Source organism: Echeneis naucrates, chromosome 12 (genome assembly GCF_900963305.1).
Source record: "Echeneis naucrates chromosome 12, fEcheNa1.1, whole genome shotgun sequence".
NCBI lineage: Eukaryota > Metazoa > Chordata > Actinopteri > Carangiformes > Echeneidae > Echeneis > Echeneis naucrates.
Genome location: NC_042522.1, coordinates 19,235,259 through 19,255,518, shown reverse-complemented (window position 1 = coordinate 19,255,518; position 20,260 = coordinate 19,235,259). Strand labels below are relative to the sequence as shown.

General features: G+C 44.5%; 3 protein-coding genes across 5 annotated transcripts; 1 reads left to right on the top strand and 2 right to left on the bottom strand.

Annotated features, from left to right (window-relative positions):
* Positions 1-87: 87 nt before the first annotated feature.
* LOC115051613 (voltage-dependent anion-selective channel protein 2) lies at positions 88-4,808 on the top strand. 2 transcript variants are annotated; one of them, XM_029515106.1, is made up of 10 exons: positions 88-355; positions 1,703-1,773; positions 2,052-2,101; positions 2,478-2,480; positions 2,786-2,938; positions 3,021-3,073; positions 3,310-3,531; positions 3,617-3,767; positions 3,852-3,909; positions 4,263-4,808. In XM_029515106.1, the coding sequence occupies exons 2-10, from the start codon at positions 1,707-1,709 to the stop codon at positions 4,352-4,354; spliced, it is 849 nt and encodes a 282-aa protein (XP_029370966.1). In that variant the 5' UTR covers positions 88-355; positions 1,703-1,706; the 3' UTR covers positions 4,355-4,808. The 2 variants fall into 2 exon arrangements, with proteins under 2 accessions (XP_029370966.1, XP_029370965.1); XM_029515105.1 differs by lacking the exon at positions 2,478-2,480 and having other exon boundaries at positions 117-355.
* A 1,598-nt stretch (positions 4,809-6,406) lies between these two features.
* Positions 6,407-9,735, bottom strand: tor4aa (torsin family 4, member Aa). The gene is made up of 3 exons (XM_029515103.1): positions 9,572-9,735; positions 7,693-8,106; positions 6,407-7,380 (listed from the first exon to the last, which is right to left on the bottom strand). Exons 2-3 carry the CDS (start codon positions 8,104-8,106, stop codon positions 6,538-6,540), a joined length of 1,257 nt encoding a protein of 418 aa, XP_029370963.1. The 5' UTR covers positions 9,572-9,735; the 3' UTR covers positions 6,407-6,537.
* Positions 9,736-11,230: 1,495 nt separating this feature from the next.
* Positions 11,231-19,477, bottom strand: brap (BRCA1 associated protein). 2 transcript variants are annotated; one of them, XM_029515659.1, is made up of 13 exons: positions 19,112-19,477; positions 18,839-18,994; positions 17,986-18,181; positions 17,716-17,905; positions 17,332-17,445; positions 16,781-16,929; positions 16,344-16,419; positions 16,118-16,256; positions 15,507-15,616; positions 15,341-15,430; positions 15,154-15,257; positions 14,744-14,883; positions 11,231-12,716 (listed from the first exon to the last, which is right to left on the bottom strand). In XM_029515659.1, the coding sequence occupies exons 1-13, from the start codon at positions 19,197-19,199 to the stop codon at positions 12,481-12,483; spliced, it is 1,788 nt and encodes a 595-aa protein (XP_029371519.1). In that variant the 5' UTR covers positions 19,200-19,477; the 3' UTR covers positions 11,231-12,480. The 2 variants fall into 2 exon arrangements, with proteins under 2 accessions (XP_029371519.1, XP_029371518.1); XM_029515658.1 differs by having other exon boundaries at positions 17,986-18,193; positions 18,839-19,000; positions 19,121-19,477.
* Between the last annotated feature and the right edge of the window lie 783 nt (positions 19,478-20,260).

Sequence of the window (20,260 nt, the reverse complement as noted above, 5' to 3'; positions counted from 1 at the left end):
TACTTTATATGCAGTCTATAATATACTGCACTGTACACAGGTTATGTTTATATAAATCATTTATAATAGACTTTCTACTATCTCTTATTGTGGATCTGTATTTATTATCTGTTAAATAAATTTGGTTTTCTTGGGGGGGGGGGGCGGTTGAGCTCTTGTTCTCGCGTGCACTCTTTGTTCGCGTTTCTCGCCGGCACTGCGCATGCTCCATCTGTCTCCTTCATTGTGCCCCCGTCACAGTCGGAGCTAACCGGAGCTAAGCTAAGCTAGCTGTCATCCCACGGAGCAGCACCGCACCAGGGACACTCCGGGCTCTGCAGTCTTTCCCCTCCCTCTACAAACACCTTCTGCACCGGTAAGAAGAATGACCCCCCCCTCCCCCCAAACTAACTAACATGGTGCCGGTTCATCCACACGGAGCCTTTTGTAGCATTTCGTCAAGGTTAGCCGCAGAGCTAGCCCGTGCAGGTGTAGCTGTTATGTAAGGATGCTCAGCCTGCTAACGCTCCGTTTAATCCCGCAGTCTGAGCCTTCCTGTGTCCCGGTGCGGGTCTCACAGCTGGAGCTCATTTAGCCTCTTCGTTGGCCCGGTTCGGGACCGGCTTGGGCGGACAGACTGAGGGACGGTGCTGTGATCAGTAACTAGTCGGTGTCTGTCTCCTGCTCTCGTCCCTGCAGCTAGTTAGCCACCTAGCTAGCCGAATGTTACCCCTCCCCACACCTCTTTGGCCGGTCCATCTGCTGTCCCTTTGTCCCGGCACAGAAACACGTCCAGCACCAGACATTTGGGGACAAACGGTGCTAATCCAGATGAGCAGCATCAGTGATGTCATTGTGGATTTGTCCCATCGGGGCCTGATCCGGATCTGGGAGCAGGTTCTTGGCCCCACACCCTTCATCTTTATGGACCACAGGGACAGAAGAGCCTTTTGTTCTGCTGCAGGGACACCTACAGATGTGTCTGTGCAGCTGATCAGGGAACATTTCTCTCCTGACCTCTTGGATGTCCTGGCAGCCTCCTTCCAGATTCAGGCTCTCCTGCTGCAGCATATGGCTGCTGTTTCTTTAATGAAGCCACACAGACTTTATTTTTCAGCTCACTGCCTTTCTTGTAGTGCAACATGATGGATGTCTCACTCATGGTAATGTCAGGGTGTTTGCAGATCTAAGAAGATTTCACTTCCCTCCAGGAGTGGAATTAGGTGCTAACGCCATGTCACCATTATCTTGAACCAGAACAATTGATACTATTGATAATAATGAAAATGTGTAAATGTGCGTCTGTTAAACAAAGCTGGTATCACCTTACTTTGGAAATATCACAAACTGGACCCATAATTTTAGTGAAAATGAATTTAAATAACAAAATCATAAAGAAATAAATACAGCAACACTGCATGAGGCTGTTTTTGTTATGCTTACGTATAATCTGGATTCAAACTCTATTATGAACCTAGGAGGTACTGACAGAAAAATCTGATGTGAAAATTCATGAATTTAATATTTAACTGTTGGCATTTATAGACCAGCTCCTGTTTGACCACCAGAAGGCAATCGGTTACTTTGTCTTGATTTTGAAAAGGCGGAAAAGCCTTACATCGAAGATGGCTCACTCTGCTGTTGATTTATTATCATTTAATTCTTTTCAGTGACATGAAGAACAACAAATTGAAGTAATCCATTCTGACTTTATCTTCTGCAGCACGATGGCTGTCCCTCCTTCATACTCGGACCTGGGCAAGGCTGCCAAGGATATATTCAGCAAAGGATATGGTGAGTATGATTTTTAGCCCTAAAAGGTGACTGCTTAAATTCCTGAAACAGACAGTATGTATCTGTCTTTATTCTGTCAACACAGTAAACGCAGACCAACTGCACAGGACTGAGACTTTCATATAAAACAACGCTGACATGACATTTGGATGATTTTATGCTTCATTGGTCTTCAGAGGGTTAAAGAAACGGCTGTAGAGCTGCAGTAATTAGATGAATCCATCAGCAGCTGCTGCTTCTATGATGATCTGTTGACAGTGTCTTTTGAAATCCACCAGGCTTTGGTGTGGTGAAGCTGGACCTCAAGACCAAATCTCAGAGTGGAGTGGTGAGGACTTTGCTTCTTTCTTCTTGTTTTTTTCTTTTCATTGTCATGCTCCTGCTGCTTCCTGCAGAGTCCATCTCCCCTGGTTTTCCTGCTGCAGACTCTCACCATCACGTAATCGCTGCACACGTTATGCCACACTTCACTTCCTTTGTATTTGCAATAACCGCTCTCCTGCTGTAAACTGAAGCTCTGAGGTCTGTGGGTGGATCGCCGGTGATCAAAACGTGCTTTGGCTCAAGCTGTTTCGTAGAAACATGACAGGCCTGCGGGCGTGTTAGCGTTAGCGGCCTCTCTGTCTGTCTCCCTGCCTTTCCTAACCCCTGCTCTGTCTCCATGCTGCTGCCTTCTGTCCCGGACCGCTCGCACTCTCATGTAGATGGTAAGATCGACGTCCGAGCCGCCCAAAACACATCATGATTCATCATCATCATTTGATTTTTTTCATCCTGTCTTTTCACGTCACCCACTGACGTTGTTTTGGTGTTTCAGCATTAACGTGGATGTTATTTGTCTCCATTTTTTGTCACATCGCTCTCGAATTGTTTGATTCTCATTTTGGAGACTTTAGTCACATGATTTACTTTTTTTGTTTTGATGAACAATCTGCCCTGCTCTCCATTCAGTTGGACTCTGTCTATAAGTTCATGTTGTGGTCTAACACACACACTGGCCCCCCCCCATCAGGAGTTCAACACATCTGGCTCCAGTAACACAGATACAGGAAAGGCCTCAGGGAGTCTGGAGACCAAATACAAGATGAAGGAACTGGGCCTGAGCTTCAACCAGAAGTGGAACACAGACAACACGCTGGGCACTGAAGTCACTGTGGAGGACCAGGTGTGTGTCTGTGTGTGTTTTAACTGTTTCACGCTGATGAATGTGTTGTCTAAGTGTCTTACTGTGCTCACCCCCCCCACAGCTGGCTCAAGGACTGAAGGTGGCCTTGGACACGTCTTTTGTACCGAACACGGGGTGAGGCCATGTTTGTGTTTCATTGTGGGACTTCCATCACACGATCTCATGTAATCAGTAGAAAGTGAGCACGGAGGTAACCTGTTTTTCCTTCCCGTCTCTCTGCGTTCTATAATTATCTGCGGTTAAATGTCTCCTGTTGCTTTTAAACACGTTAAGCTCGCAGAACCTTGTCCTCTTCTGAGTATTACATTACTTACAGATAATCAAGTTTTATCTGCATGATTGTTTTTCAGTAAGAAGAGCGGGAAGCTGAAGACGGGCTACAAGCGTGACTATGTGAACTTGGGCTGTGACGTGGACTTCGAGGGCCCCATCATTCACGCCACCGCCGTGTTGGGATATGAGGGCTGGCTGGCCGGATACCAGATGGCCTTCGACACGGCCAAGTCCAAACTGGCCCAGAACAACTTCGCCCTGGGATACAGGGCCGGAGACTTCCAGCTGCACACCAACGTGTGAGTGACGTCCACCGTTTGAGTTGGTTCTCATTAACTTGCTCTCGCTCCCGTCAGTCCATCCCTGAAACTTTTTCTCTCTCAGTAACGACGGGACCGAGTTCGGCGGCTCCATCTACCAGAAGGTGAACGACGAGCTGGAGACAGCGGTGACTCTGGCCTGGACCGCCGGCAGCAACAACACCCGCTTCGGCATCGCCGCCAAATACAAGCTGGATAAAGATGCCTCCGTGTCTGTGAGTGCTGCCGCTGCAGGTCTTCAGCTCTGAAGTTCTCTGCTCCCAAGCTGACTCTCTTCTTTCTCCCATTTCTGCCCGCAGGCCAAAGTCAACAACGCCAGTCTGATCGGAGTCGGCTACACCCAGAGCCTCAGGCCAGGTATGAAAATAGAACCACAGGTGAAGTCGTTGGGAATTAATTAATGAATTAATTAATTAATTTTAGTTATTAAATTTTTGACTCATGAGTTGAGGAACATTATTTCTGTAGCAATAAATTTAAATCTTTAAGAGGTAAATTATTATTTTTTTTTTTTACTCTTCTGGGTTCATGTCACATTGATTTAATGAAACTGAACTGAAATCAAACTGTCATCATCAGTCAGGTCAATGGAGGGAAACCAAACACGTTTGTGAACCAGGGAAAGGGGGGGAAAAAAGAAAAAATCTTCCTCGCTCTTTAAAAACACGTGTTGTATTTATAGATACAAAACCCACGTTGTGTGTCTGCAGGTGTGAAGGTCACTCTCTCAGCTCTGATCGACGGGAAGAACTTCAACGCCGGCGGACACAAAGTCGGGATGGGCTTCGAGGTGGAGGCGTAGAGGAAGAGACCTCAGAGCCACCAACAAAGAACAAAAGCCCAGAATCACATGACATAACACACTCCCCTGCTCTCCCTTCCCTCGCACACACACACACACACACATCACTCACCCCACCACGTCATGTAGCTCCCCCCCCACCCCCCCGTTGTCACGTCTCCTGAGCATTTCTGACAGCCGTAGTTGAGTCTCAGCTTCCTGCTTTAACTCCCCTGAGAGGAGCCGTGAAGGTCCCGAAGATGGCGGGTGCCTAGTTGTGCATTATTGCCGTTTCTATGGTTACGGAGGTGACACTATTTATTTCCCTGTAGTCGTCGGTGTAGCTGTGTAGCTCATTAAAGCTTTGTGCGTTCTGGTGTTCCTGCTCGGCCCGAGAGAAAAAAAAAACAGGAATGAATATATAAAAAAAACAAAAAACAAACGAACAAAAGCATGTGAGGATGAAACCTGGATGCTGAGCCGAAAGGTTTGTTTGGTCAAAGTGCTGAGTGTCTGTTTTCTCTTTTTGTGTTGAACTTTATGGACCTGAATCCATAAAAAACGTTTTGGTGCGGCACATTTCACGAACATAGGACTGAATTATGAGTGCAGTTTGGAGGCAAACACTTGAAATCTACAGCCACTGAATGAAGGATATTTAAAGTTGCTTTTATGGGAACAATGAGAGTCAGTTGCATGCAGATGCTCCTCCATGACCTTTGACCCCTCTGTGTCCTGTAGGTGAAATCAATGTGGTGGAATCTTCTGGTTAGCCTGCGTAGTTAGTTTTGCATTTCTACACCGTTGTTTTCATCTATCGGTGGTGGCGCAGAGTCACAAACAGAACGGAGGATGTTCTGCATCTGCAGCGAGTCGTAGATAACGCAGCGTTTCTGCCTGAACTCGATGGGCAGCTGTTTCCTCAACTTAAGAAGCTGCTGTGTCCTGTTTCTCTTTTTCTTTTGTCATCACACATCAAACTGTTTCCCATCATGTCACCGTCATAAAGCTCATTTTTCTTTGTCAGTTAGACACAGTACCTCATTTTTTTCCAATGTTAACTAAAGAAATTCTAATAAAAAAGTAAAATTAAACTGTCTGGATGTTGGAATTCTTTAATCAAAGAGAAAAAGGCCAAATTAAAGCTCAAGTCTTATCCAATCTGAAAGGTGCACACCTCCATGTGGTCAAAAAGCCGGTCCAGGTTCTCTATTAATCCAGTGGCAGTATTAAAGGTCACGGCCTTGTTTCTATAATTTTGAGGCAGTTACTTTGAACTTCATTAGTAATAAATCAAACTTAATTCCAGCGCAGTTGACTTGCAGTTCATTTTCAGATTTTTTTTGTATCAAGAAAGAAAAAAAAAAATTGTGTCACCAGCTCTGACACTAAGCTGCTGATTCAAACTTTACAGATTGATAAAAGCCACGCTGCCTTCACATTATGGCAGGACTTCTTCTAAATGCCCTAAAAATGTACAAATCAAATATCTGAACTTCCCGTCATGATTGAATGAATGAATGAATGTCAGGTTCAACTCGTCCTCTAATGTCCTTTTTCTGTTTCCACCAAATAAAAACTGTCCTTCACTGTCGAGCTGCCAGTTCAGTAACTAAGAAACACAAACTGTCAGTTCATCTGAACCCAAAACAGACTTCTACTCTCTCCAAGTTTCGTTGTCTTAACATGGAAATGATTTAGTTTGTTGTCTTGAGTTTTTAAAATATCCGTCTACGAGATTTCTGCCTCCACTTTAAACTTTTAAAGGTGAATTAAATCTCAGTTGCTGAACAGAAAAAGCTGGAAAACATTTAAAAGTTTTTCCCTGATCGAAGGTCAGTAGGTCACGTCAATAAGGATGAGCCAGGATTCATCCTCAGGAGGTCATGAAGTTGTTGCCGTCTATAAAAATTCATTTACCTTCACTGTGTTGGTGGAAGCAGAATTCTCAGAAGACATAAAAAGTCTAAACCTGAACACATAAAGCTAAAACCTTCTGCCCCGAGCGGCGGACAGGAAGTGAGGACATCCGTCCCTCGGTCCTTCAGATGAACGTCCATGGGCCGACTTCACTCTCTGCAGCCGAGCATCCTCACAGTCCTTTTTTTTTTTTGGGCACTTCAGGTCCAAGTTCCAAGTTTGGAGGCCTCGCTCCTTCTTCGTGGTTTTCGGAGCTAAGCACCAAACGTTGCCTGCAGAGAACTTCACAGCATGTTGACCTTGGCCACCACTTGCTTGCAGCCCGTTTGGGAATATTGGTGCCCCCCCACAGCGGGGTAATATTCAATCTCCCCCACCAGACGCTCGATGTTGGTGCGATCCGGGTAGAACCCCTCTCGAGTCATTTCGTCCAGGAAGCACTCTGTCACATGGTCTTTCTCCAAAAGGCCCAGAGGTAAGATGTCCGCCTCCGTCCACAGCCGGTGGAACTTCTTCAGGTCGTTGTATAAAATCTGAGTCAGCTCTTTTGCCTGATTGCTCTGAATCGTCATGGAAACACTGGAGGAGTTGTGTAGCATGTGCTTGGTGATGTGGGCGTGGCCCAGGTTGCTCAGGAACAGGTAGATGGCGTTCAGGTATTCGTTGGACTGTTTGGAGGCCACCAGCTGCCACAGGGCGTTGAGGATCTCGTCGTGCATGTGCTCGACCTCGTCGAAGATGAAGAGCGGGATCTTCTCCTCCTCCTCGGCCCGTTCCACCATCACCGAGATGAGACTGGAGAGTTTGCGGGCACACTGCAGGGCGTCGGCCTCCTGGGGGCAGTGATGGAGGACGTAGTACTGCAGCACCAACGGCTCGCCCACCACTGAGCGGAAGTGTCCGGCCAGGAGGCGTCCGATGTGGCTCTTGCCAACGCCGCTGGGGCCGTGTAGGGAGACCACCAGGGGCTTGTTGTGGACGTAAGTGGACAGGTAGTCCTTCAGGTGGGACAGCAGACCCTCCACAGCTCTGGGCTGCCCAAACACTTCCCGCCTCAGCGTCTTCTCCAGCCCCTCCAGGTCGTACCGGAGCACGTGGTCGTCCAGGTTCTCGATGGCGTTGTACACCTGGAAACAGAAAAGGGACAGATCTTCAAAACGATGCAGAAAAGACCAGAACCTGGAACTGGAAGCTCTGGTTCGAGGAGGAATCCGATCAGTTTCAGACACGAAACATAAAATCTACACACTGAAGATAAGAGATGAGGAGGAGGAGACAGACCCATTAAATGTATCCATCTCTTCTTTACCGTTCAGACTCCACATCGATGACACTGAATTTGGATTTCTGCGTCAGTCTGTTGGAGCTGAAGCCCGAATTGAACCCATTTCCTCTGAATCTTTCCTTATTCCGGCTGAGAGCCGGAGAGGAGGCCTCACCTGCAGGAAGACGATGGCGCAGAGCAGGTACAGGCAGTATTTGGCCCGGCTGCGCTCCTGTCTCGGGGGGGCCGAGCGCCGGCTTCCGTTGGGGAACAACACCTTCCTCTTCCTCCTCCTCTTCTTCTTCTGAGGGACGGAGGACGACAGGGCGACGAAGCTGGAGGGGGTGAGCCCGTCAAAGGTGAAGATTTTGGGGCTGGTGCGTGCCGGAACTCCTGCAATGGACCTGGCTCCTTCCAGCACCAACGCCATCTCCTGCCGCCGCTTCCTGATGGCCTGGTACTTCTGCTTGATGCGAATGACGGCGCACAGCGAGGAGAGGTTGGACAGGCTGTGGGTCGGACTCTCTCTTTCTTCCTCCATCTCTGCCTCCGTCTGGGAGGCCGACGTGCTGCTGTCCTGGACGCTCATCTGCAGACAGACGGAAGAAAAACTTCTGAGGGACCTTTCAGCTTGTTTGGCAGCAGGAAGTTGAAGTTGCTTACAAACTGTTTCCTAAAAAGTTCATTACATCTGATCTCACTTTATTTGACTGGTGTTACAAGTTTAACTGATTTCATCCAAATAAATGTCATTTTGACCAACCATGATTTTTTGTGCCACTTGGGGGCAGCAGAGTAAAGATAGGTAGAAAGACAGTTAATCCAACATGTTCAGGCAAGGAAATGTGTGAAATGAAGAAGAAAGAAGAAGCAGAGTTGCTGCACATAAACTCCGACAGCAGCATTTGTGTTAATCATTCAAAACTGTCTGCTTCAGTTGGCTTCAAATAAATCTGCCCTTTCAGACAAAACATTAAAATTTCATAATCTAAATTGATACACAAAAATCTCATGTAAACAGGAAAATATGGAGCAACATCATGAGCTCCTTTTCTCTCCTGGTTTGGTCTCCACCAACATCTGCATCGAAAAATAAAACGTTTCTGCATAACATAAATCTTTCAGCTTTAAAGGTTCATATTTGTAAACGTTGAACTAAACAGCTTGTTTCTGTTTTCAGTCTTTGTTCATTGTTCATCTTTATCTAAATAAAACTAAAATTTCATTTCAAACGTAAACGCAGAGATAAAGAGTTTGACCGAGCAGCCAGAGAGAAAAATGTTCATCATTCTTCCTTTTTTTTTTTATTTCCACCACCCAGCCGTTTGTTTCTCAATCACTGTGACGTCCAGCCACAGCCACCAACTGATCCGTCAGCGTTGCATCACTGACACACAACTCGAGCTGTTGGTGAAAGTAATTCAGTAAAAGAGGCTGAGAGTGTCTGAATGTCTGACCAGGTGAGTCCAGTTTTTAATACCTGCCACCAGCTCCAGTTCCTGAACTGAACCCTGCAACACTAACTCAGCGAACATAAAACAACAGCGGGGGATTCACAAATTGCAAATGTTGAAAGTAAAAGCTGAATGCTGAATGTGCTTCATGTTGTCGTGCCCGTTTCTGTCAGCTTTTTTGTCACCTCAGTGAAAAGGAGGAACTATCAGTTACACCCAACCGCGATAGAAAAATGTGCCACATTCTCAACACAATGAAGAGCCACCAGTTAACAAGAAACTGAAGTGTGTTCCTGCAGCAGGAAGGAAGAACTGAACTGATCCAGTGAAATCTACCAACTGCAGCTTTGTGCAGCTCAGTTTGTGTTGGCCGCTGCTTCTGGCCAAATTACTTTTTACCTCAGCACAAAAGAATCCAGATAAGCACCAGGTGGTGGGGCTTTGGGGGGGAAGGGGTGGTATCAGCCTTTAATCTGCCTCCATGCTGCTTCTCCACAAGTGGAGACCTGAGAGGAGCAGCTGCATACCAGGTACCTCAAAGCCTTCAGCAGGGGAAAGACATCCTGAAAACTGAGCAAAAAGAAAAAAGAGCTTTCTCACCTTGAAATGTGGCCGAAGTGTTGGAGAGGAACAGCCTGGCTGCAGGTTTAGTCCATCTGTTCGAAGCACCGACGGCAGGCAGAAGCTCCGACCATCAGCTGGCTCCTCCTCTTCTGAACTCTGACAGCCGTCACAACTCCACTTTCTAAAGTCACGTTGCTCATCTGAAAAAACTTCAGAACATGTTAGATTTTATTGGTTCTCTAAGAGGAAACTAAAACCTGCTCTGTTCTCCACTCTTTACTTGTAATCTGCCTTTGTCTCTGTTTTTATGCATCTTTAAGTTTGACTTTTGGGTTTGTAATGTTTATTTCGTACTCGTAAGTTGGAGTGTCTCAGAGTCTAATGAAGTATTAATGTGTCAAAGGAAGTGACTTATCACTCATCAGACTTTTTAACTTAAGTTGATTTTTTAAAGCTCATTTTTATCTGCTAATCACAGAAAGTCTGACTTAAATACATTTCTGATGGATTCAGGAGAAAACTAGAAGTTTGATTCAGGTTATATGTCAGAATGTTATATCAGCAAGCTTTTCAAATCAGTAAAATCAATATTTTTTTTATTTACATACAAGCAAAAAGCCATTTTGTTGTCAATCAACTATTTCTAAGATTAGTTCATTTTGAAAAAAGATGTTGGTTCCAAAGATTGGCTTCTTTTCTCCGTTTTATTTGAGAGTGAAATGAATATTTAGCCGTTTTAGAACTGAATTGTAACTTTCACATTGTGAGAAATGAGAACAGCGTTTGGGAAAATGATTAATCCAGCAGGATATAAATGGAAACACAGTCGGCGCTTGCAAATTGCATCATTTGCTTATGAAGCCAGGCCTATAAATAAAGTTTTTGAGCTGCTACATAGAGCCAGTCACTGTTTGTCATTCAGAAAACCTGATCACCTGGTTACAGACTGCAGCTGAAACAGGAATAGCTCGATGTGAGAAACTGAAAAGGAATTTGAGCTTTCATTTGTTTCTCTTTGCAGAGGAAGCTGCAGCTTCAGCAGACAGTTTACTTTCAACAAGCTGCTGGAAGTAAACTGTGAATGTTCTCGAATGAAAAGGAGGAATTAGTCACCACTTCATGTCCAGGAGGCAGAAACCAATCAGGCCCCAACAAAATGAATGTGTGTTGCATCAGTGTCACGGCTCACACGCCTTTTCACAAGCGGATTAATGTGTAAACAACTTCAAAACACAGTCTGATGAACCGTTGAAGCATGAGAACGATCAAAACTGATATCTGATCTGAATCTATGTGGGAACAAACACTTTTTTTAATGACAACATTTTATTGATCTTGTTAGCAGATCATTTGTATCTCTGCTGTAATACGATGGTATCTCTGACACTGCAGATGAACTTCCTTTTCCTCCCATCGTCCTCTTCAAAGTCCGTCAGCAGTTCTGTAAATCTGCTCTTTTGCTTTCACGCTTTCACTTGGTGTCTGTCTGGTAAATTCCTGGAGGCTCGTAGCTTAGCTCATCCTTCAGCAGCAGATTGGGCCGAATGCTGACAAACGGCCTGTCGTGTAGCTGCTTTCTACCTCGAGTGTAAAAGTTCTTGTGGAGTTGGACCCCACAGTTGATGATTAAGGCCGTTCGGTTCCTTCTAAAGCTTCAATGTCGGATTTTAATCAAAAATAAAAAGCACAGAGAACTTCAGAGAGACTGTCTTTAAGGTCAAAGGTCACACCCGCTGTTTTCAAAATACATCACATGCTTTGTATACAGGACAGATGTACAGACTCACACCTCGCACAAGGCCAACACAACCTGGATCAGCAGTTTCCAGCCTTTTAACTAACAATCATGAAGCTTCACTTTCTGAAAGTACAAATAAAAGATACGTTTTCCGCTTTCAAATGTTTTTTTCTTTACTTTCTTATTAACTGACTGACTGCAGCTGTAACTGTGAACATAATAGATGAAAAATGAGTGTAGAAGTCCACTTTATTAGTTTCCCTGTACAATGCAATATAATTTGGAAATTTAACCTTTTACTATTTTTTTTAATGTTGGTCTGCATTTAAATGTGTAAATTTAATTTTAATGGACGACTCCTTCATCTGTCAAAACTAACTGTTCAGGCGTTCCTAATAAAGTGGGCACTTCATTTTGTATATAAACAGTAAAAATAGATATAACAGAGTAAAAAGACAATTTTCACTGAAATGTGGCAGGAAAAAAAATTCTATTACAAAAAAGTTAACTAATGTCCTGAAAGACACGATCTTTATAGTTTCTGTCCATCAGCCCACTGCAGATGATTTATTGGTAATTGTCATTTATACTCAGATTGATTTCATTTTTTTAAGACTCTTTTTACTCCACAGTCCTTCCAGAGACTTTCCGACTGCACTGATAAAAAAATAGAAGACATCTAAAAAGCTCCTCCTTCTCTATCTTTATCATCCTGAGTAGTTTCAATGGAAAGAGTGAAACATGATAAAATAAAAAGAACAAACAAAGAAAACAAAGCCAACATTTTACTTTAACAACAGACACGAGAAACACAATAAAATGTTTTACACAAAAGTAAATCATCTACCAGCTTCTCTCTCACACGGAGAGGAAACGTTCATATTTTCAACACTTTTTCAGAATCAGATGGATCACAGGGAGTCACATGGTGCACAAATGATCAAATAAATACCATTTATGACCAAAACAGATTCTTTTGAATCTGGAACAGCAGAATATGTTCATATAGCAGGTGTTACATATGTGGTGGTGTCAGGTTCCTTCTTGTTGAGGCTACATTAAATAAAACTGAGCAGGTAAATATCGTCATTCTGCTCTGAGTGCTTTCTGGTGAACCATGAAGATGCAAACACATTACTGAAGCCAACACGTGCCCACAATGAGGCAGCAAAAAGTTCCTAGTGCTTTTGTTTCCTGGAGAGGACACTTACTTCCTCTTCCTGCCGCGGCCTCTGCGTCCTCTGCTGGCGGCGGCGGCAGCGGCGGCTCCGGCTGCGCCCAGAGCGCTGTCCGCCGGGCCGGCTGCGATGTTGATCTGCCCCTCCTGGATCTCGCTGCGAGCTTCTGGGGACAGGTGTTCGATCTGCTGCTGCGCCTCCAGGTAAAACATCACGTCTCTGAGCTGCTCCTGAAGTTCAGCTATCGTCAAGTCTTTACGGTCTTCTGCAAGAAAACGCCACAAAAGGAAGAGTTAACATTCACTGAACCTCCATCACAACCGTGTTACAGATCTCTTAGCTCCATGTTTGGTCTCCACCAGCTCCTGTGGGAAACATTGATATGTCAAAATCTGTCCCAGCAGGCAGAGCAGGAGGGTCAGGTGAAAACCGCTGACAGGAAATAAAGATGGGCGGAGCCTCCGTCTTCGTTCATTTATGCCAACAAATTTCATTTAAGAAAATATTTTGCCTTTTTAAATGAAATGAACCTGATTGGATCGTAGAGAGAGTCACAGATCAGATGAGCTCATCCTCTGTCGCCATCTTGGCAGTACATGACTCCACCCCTAACCACTGAGGCCACGCCCTCAATTCTGATTACCTTTATTCTTTAATAAAATGCAAACAGGTGAGTTCTATAAAGATTCACTCTGACAGTCGTCACAGAGGAGGAAATGAGCTCCAGAGACCAGAACAGTTCCTCTTTCCATGTTCACTTCAGTTGGGCGGACGTCTGACCTCCTGAGCTTATTTAAACATGCCGAGTAAAATGAACAACCCACACAGCTGGCCTCAAACTGCGGCCTCCACACAGCTGCATCAATTTCCTGTCCTGTCCGAGATAAACATTTAGACAGAGGAGAAGCTGAGCAAAGAGAGAGCCAACCCCCACCACCTGATCCCTGACATTATGAAATAAATCAGGGATGATTAGGTCCTCGTGTTCAGGTGTGATTTCACAGACAGGAAACGTTTCACAGGCTGAAGTCTGTCGAGTCACTTCACTTCACCGTGAACTCGAGAGAAATACTCCAACACAAACAGAGAGACGGACCCGGCTGAATGTCCAGAGTCAGAGGATGAACACCACACCTGTTAAAGCTTTTTACTAACCGGAAGAATTTGCTGCACAAAACAAAGAATCTTACTCAGTGTTCAACAATGACCTCTTCACGGTCAAATCCCTCCGCCGCAGAGACTAGTTCCATTCCATTACCGTTGATCCAGCGTCACAAAAATCATTAACTTCCTGTGAGAACTGTTACAGCTTCGAGTCCCAGCGGACAGTCCTTTCTAAAGTCCTGTTGGACATTTGCACCAAACATGAGGCAAGTCACTGCAAGCATTAGGGAGATATCTTTGACCTTTGACCTTTGACCACCAGGGCTGGGTCAGTTCAGCCTCGAGTCCAATTTTGAAGGAGCTTCGTCAAAATGTTACTGAGCTATCGTGTTCAATCGTGTTCTTACAAGAGTAAGAGAGAGAGATGGATGAATGGAGAAGGTTCAATATTGGCCTGGAGGCATCAAGACGACTTCTGGGGAATTACAACAAGTACCAACACTAAATCAACAAGTGAGCAACCGGACTTAACTCTGAGCCACATCGGTTAAATATTGGCAGAGGTTGAGAATTAAACTAATCAAAACAAGCAAAACTGCACAAAGTGTGTGTTTCTTTTACATAAAGCGCACACATACCAGGGTGCATTTGTTTGGACAGTCCTCATGCTCGGAGCAAAGTGTTGAAGGAAAATACAGGTATGTCTAAACTGCATACTTTAAATTTCCGTTCACAGTTCAAAGCTGACATTTCCTTTGCTCTCAGGCTGCAGACAGCCACGATGTTTTAAACTAACACACTGTTCAAATTTAAAGGACGGGCCAAGAGTCTAACTGTGACGCCTTCCCTTTTCGTTCTGTCCACCTCCTGGTCTGGATTTCCTGTTTACAAGCAGAACTGAGCTTCCATTTGTTTAAAATTTGCAAATGTAACTGCAAAAAAATTAGGAAATGCTGCACTTTTTTTTTTCTCTTCCAGTCAGACTACAAAACAACAACATGTTCCTGAAGGTGTGGGGATCTTTATGAGAATATTTTCTAAATCTTCAGCCAATTTAAACATTTCTGTCAAGTATATTTTTGTCAACAATTTCCTGTTTGTGTCATTTTTGAAGAAATAATTTTTACGGCCCCTTCTGGACTTCCTTGAATATTTACTGACGCCACCATTCAACCCCGCCGCACTCACCGGTATCTTTTCCTCGCCGCTCCTCCTCCGCCAGCTGGGACTGCAGCTGCGCCTGATTGGCTCTCAGGCAGCGGTTCATTTCCTGCTCCTCCTGCAGCTCCTGGCTCAGCTTCACCACCCGACCATGCAGCTGCGTGAACCTCAAAACAAGCAGAGAGCTCATCAGAACCGTTTTCTGGGTCGTAACAGGCTGAACCAACGTTAGCATGTTGAGCCGGGACAGTTTGGATGCTTGATTTAGAGCAACTGGATTTTTTCTATGAAAATCAAGAAGCAGGTGTTGACTCTGAAGCAACATCAAATGGCATTTCAAATGAAAAATCTAAATTGGACACTGCTGGTTCACTTCTGGGAGCCATGATTAATTCAAACACCAACCAAAAAGTCAAAACATGTCAGTCAACACCTACTTTTTCTCGATGCTCTGCTTCTCTTTGGTTATTTCTCCCAGCCGCTGCTCCAAGTTGTCACAGCGCTCCAAGGTTTCTTTAAATTTAGCCTTCATGTTGTTTATCTGCGGAGCAAACACACACACACAGAAGTCAGAGGACACACACAGTGATGTGAAACGGAGGCGAACCTGCTGACAGTTGGTACCTCCTCGGCCGTCTCCTTCTCCAGATGGACGATCTTGTTCTCCCAGTAAATCCTCTGAGACTCCAGCTGACTCGTCAGCAGGTACGAGTACTGCGCAGATGGACCATGGGTTAGAACAAACCGGCATTGACTCAGTAAAACAATGCGACAGGAAGGGAAGGTTTACCTCGAGCTGAAGTGCATCTATTTTCTCAGCATGACAGGTGTCGCCCTCACACTCGTACTGAACCATCTTCCCGTCAGTCTTACTGGCCACCAGCCGATGAACGTAGTTATCTGCAGGAACGTGGATCAAGTTAATTCAGCCTCGCAGCATCATGATGAACATTTGAATCATTTTTCAAGAGGCGAGTGCAAATTAAATTAACTATAGTCTTTAAAACCATCAGTTTTAGTGGTCTGTATAAGTGGGATCATTTTATAGATATTCTGTACTCTGAATAAGTGGAAAGAAACCTTTTCCTGGTTTTCGTTCACTGTTTGGTATCTTTCTGCCCTCTACTGGTTAAAACTGCTTAAAGCTCTGGAAGTCCAGTTTTCAGTCTTGGTGAAACAGTTTAGGGGGAAAGTTGGCGGCCCATGTCTCTTCTTTTCTTAGCAGTTTCTGTTGTGTTATAAATAAACGGTGGTCATTTCTTTCTTCTTCACTGATGTTTCGTCCTTTAAGGGTCTCAATCTACTGGGAGCCTTTTCATTTTTTTGTGGATGTAACACAACAATCATTCAGCACCATCACTATCTTCAACCAGCAGCACAACAAACGCACACACTCAGTACCTCCTGCATAGTCCCACACACGGTGGTTAGTGAGCTGCATTGCGTACGTATGCTGCGTCTCCTCAAAGTGCTTGTAGGCATGCCGGCTAACGTAGCGACCACAACCGATGTGACCGCAGATCAAACAAATCCACAGATTCTGCAGAGACACAACGTGGGACGTGTGATGAGAGAGCACAACAAAATGAATCCAAAAACACAACAGACAGAGACTGATGTCACTCACCTCCTGGACTCCACACTCAAAACATTTGTTCTCCTCAACTGGTTCTGGTGTTTGGCAGTACCTGCACACAGGACACCTGGAAAAATGACAACAACACACATTCAGCTATTGTGACCTTTGTGAGGCTGAAGAATACATGAGGGTGGGGACCAAAATTCACAACACATGACATGAAGCCTGGGGAAATAACCAGACTAAGAATCAGGTGACCCAGCACGTGACCCTGTTACATAATTGTAGATCAATCCTGATCATTAATGATCACAGGATTAAGGATAAAAAAAAAAGGCTGATTTTTAGTCACATTTGTTTAGTAAAATCTGAAATAAGAGCTCCTCTAAACTAAAAGTCACATATTAACTGGAAACCAAATATAAAAAGGAGTAACTGACACAGAGTCAGCTTGGTAATCACAGCGGAGTGTGTGTCCAACTCACGAGGCGTCTTCCCACCGCTGCAGACACTGGCTGTGGAAGCTGTGGTTGCAGAGAGTGGTGAGGATGCCGTTGACCGACTCGTCCATCCTCTCCAGGCACACGGTGCATTTTGGCAGCTCTGTCAGCTCCATTACCGGCAGACTGGCTCCCTGGAAAGAGAAGGGGGGTCAAAGGTCTGCAGGATTGACGTCACTGACATTGTTTGTGTTCTCCTGTATGTTTCTGGTTGGTAAAGTCAGTTTCTCAGTTGTGTAGTTGGGGTGAGTCTTATGACAATTCTCTATATTGAGAATAATTGTTGGAATTAAGGTCACCAAAAGATTGTGATTAAATAAAAATAAAACCACCAGAACTACCAATAACACGATTCAGAAAAATGATGTAAAGCACCAGAAATATAACAACTATAAAACTGAGATCACAAGCAGAACACAACAGTAGGAACAGTCCTCCCTGAGCTGTATTTGACTTTAAAGTGTGTTCTTTGAGAAAATTCAACCTCAGGGAAAACAGAGCTCCCAGCTTTAGATGAACTGGATGTGACCAATCACCTCTTCAGACTTTATGACCTCGGCCCGCTCCACGTACACCAGCTGGCAAACTGCTTCCTCTATGGAGTTGAACTGGCGGCCATTACACGCCGTGTAGAAGCTGTCGGCGTCAGCCTGAAGGAAGATGGAGGAGGAGAACAGAAACATTCACACACATGTTCTCTTAGAACTACAAAAGCAATCAGGGCAACGTCAACATACATCAAAAAGTCTGAACTCTGACAGATTTTTGAGGATATGTGACAGGAAGAGATCACAAACTGAAAAGTCCTGCAGGACTAATCAGTGGAGATGTGACTGAAAAACAGCATAAAATCAAGTTATTTTATTATTGTTACACAAAAAACTCAATCCAACATAGCGCTGATGACGCTGAGCACTTACCTGTGTGCAAAATTTAATCAGAACCATGTACTGGTTTGGAGTGGAGTCCCGTATGATCTTCATGTGCTCCATGACGTCATTGAATGGCGCCATAAGCTTCATGAGGTCGTGACTGGTCATGGTCGCTGGGACCGTCAGGATACACACCATCGCACTGCGCCTTACATCTTCAGTCAGGGAAGTCATTTTGCTTCAACGAGAGAGGAACAATTAGACCTCCCACAAAGAGACGGCTGATAATAGTGGATGTACACATCAGCTGGGGCTCACTTGGTCTTGTAGAGGTGCATGATGCCATAGATGATCTCCACTGAGGGGTTTCCGCTGAAGAAAGAGATCTGGTCTGGGAGCTGTTTGGAGGGGGAATCTGGTGATGTTCCTGTCGCTGCACTGCTGTCCTCCTGACTGTCTGCTTCACTCTTTGCAGCCTGGAGGTCACTGCTCTGCTCCACTGGATCACCGTGGTCTTCACTTCGGCCTTGATGGAACAGAGAAGCTCAGGAGATAAACACGAGGGAACAGTTGTGTACTTGTGAGCTGAATGATTGTGCGATTCTATGAGTTGTTTATTAGATGTGGCTGTAGATTTTAAAACTAACAATCAGATAAATAAATAAACCTGCATCTTAACTGCATTTTAAATAAAGCATTTCAGCGTGAGAAGGATGTCCTTCTGTCCCTCCAAGTTTTCTGACTTCCTCTCACAGTCCAAAGACATCAACACAACAGACAAACTGTTGGTTATCATTAATTATTATTAGTCCAGGGACCCAGGACCCGAACAGGCCTGAGGTCAGTGAAGGCAACAGCAAGAGCTCCTTTTACCTGAATTTGTGCCACAGAAGTGAGATGACATTACAAGTATTTTGTCATTTCTATGTTGACTTCATAGAAATGATTGAACTATTTAGAGAAATGGACTCGTCTGTGTTTAACTGTGAGAGTGAAGGCTGCTTCTGTTTTCAGAGTGTCTGTGTCTCTGGACTTCCTCAGTAGTGGCTCCACAAAAAAAGTGCCATGCATCCTCATTTTTTTAATAAGTTATTTCTTTTATTTTTGTCTGCAGAGGCTCCATAGAGACGATGTTCGTTATCCCGGACGGTGTAGCGGGCTGCAGGCTCACCTGCTCCGGGTTCAAAGGTCTCTATGACCATGTCCCCCATGGCTCTGCTGCCGATGTGTTGGTGCAGCACAGCGGCTCTTTCCAGCTCGGTCTTCCCGCTCAGGGTGTGTCTGGCTAAGCCCAGAGCTCTGTCCTGCAGCTCCTCTTCCGACATGCCTTCAACTGCGGAGGCAGAAAAACAAAAACAAACACACCCAGCTGAGTTCAGCACCGACCGGACGGACCGACGGCAGACATCGGTGTCTGCCCGTTAGCTTCCCGGCTTACACCGACCGGACTCACCGGCTGAATACTGGAACCCCTGAGGAGACGGAGACTGGTTGGCCAATTCCAGACGGATAACAACCAGCGACACACTCATGTGTTTTCACGGGAAAGTGACTCTTTTTCCAGAAAACAACACAACCCGGTGACAGCTAGGCTAAGCTAGCTAACAGGCTAACTGTCTGACCGGAAGTAGCCGGAGAGGTATAAAGCCGTTGAAGCTACATCAGCAGATCTTGCTGATGTAGCAGGATGTTTGTCCCCCGCAGCCTCCCAACAAAGACATCTTTTTATTCAGCTTGTCTTCGTGTCCACAGCTGTCTCACCGCACCACCTTCTTCTTCACGGACAAAAACAAGCAGCTGCCGTGAACCGGAAGTTATTGCTGCCACCGACAGGAAGTGACTCCACCCGCAGACCGGAAATAAAACAAAACATTTTCATCTTAATTATCTGAATAATTTTATCCAGCAGATAATCAGAAGATTTAATTTAAATTAGATCGCATTTAAGTGGAATTATTCTGTGGAAAATTGTCTCTCAACATTTTTCTATATTTAGTTGAACGCGTCTAAATATAAACATATTTATGTTTATATTTTATAATTCTTTATTACATATTTAACATTGCAAATAATTTTGCTTCTTACATTTCACGTCTTGAGGAAGGAAATCTGACCTTAAGATCAATAAATTACTACATTAAAACACACAGAAGGCATAATGTTGCTACAGCTGGAAAAGATTTATTAAAATATACACACACAACTGAGTTACAGCTGAATTTGTAATAAATTATGGATTCAAAATTTTAAGTAAAATATATCTTAATTTCAATATGAATCATGCCATCAATGTACTATGATAAAAATGTACTTTAACACAGCAGTTAGCAAGAGAAATAAACTATTTATGATCACATTTTCACCTACTGAATAATTTAAATGAGAAATAGAAGCACAACGGGGGAAATTTCACATTTACCTTTTTTATTTAAAAAATCTTTGACATTCCAGTGTTTCTGTTTTCCATTTTCTAACAAAACAGGGTGGTGAGATGACACTCCAGATTGTCAACCATTAATCTGAACCTCAACAAACACATGTAGTCAGATCACAGACATCTTCTCCATTCAAACAAGATGGGTTCACCACTTCA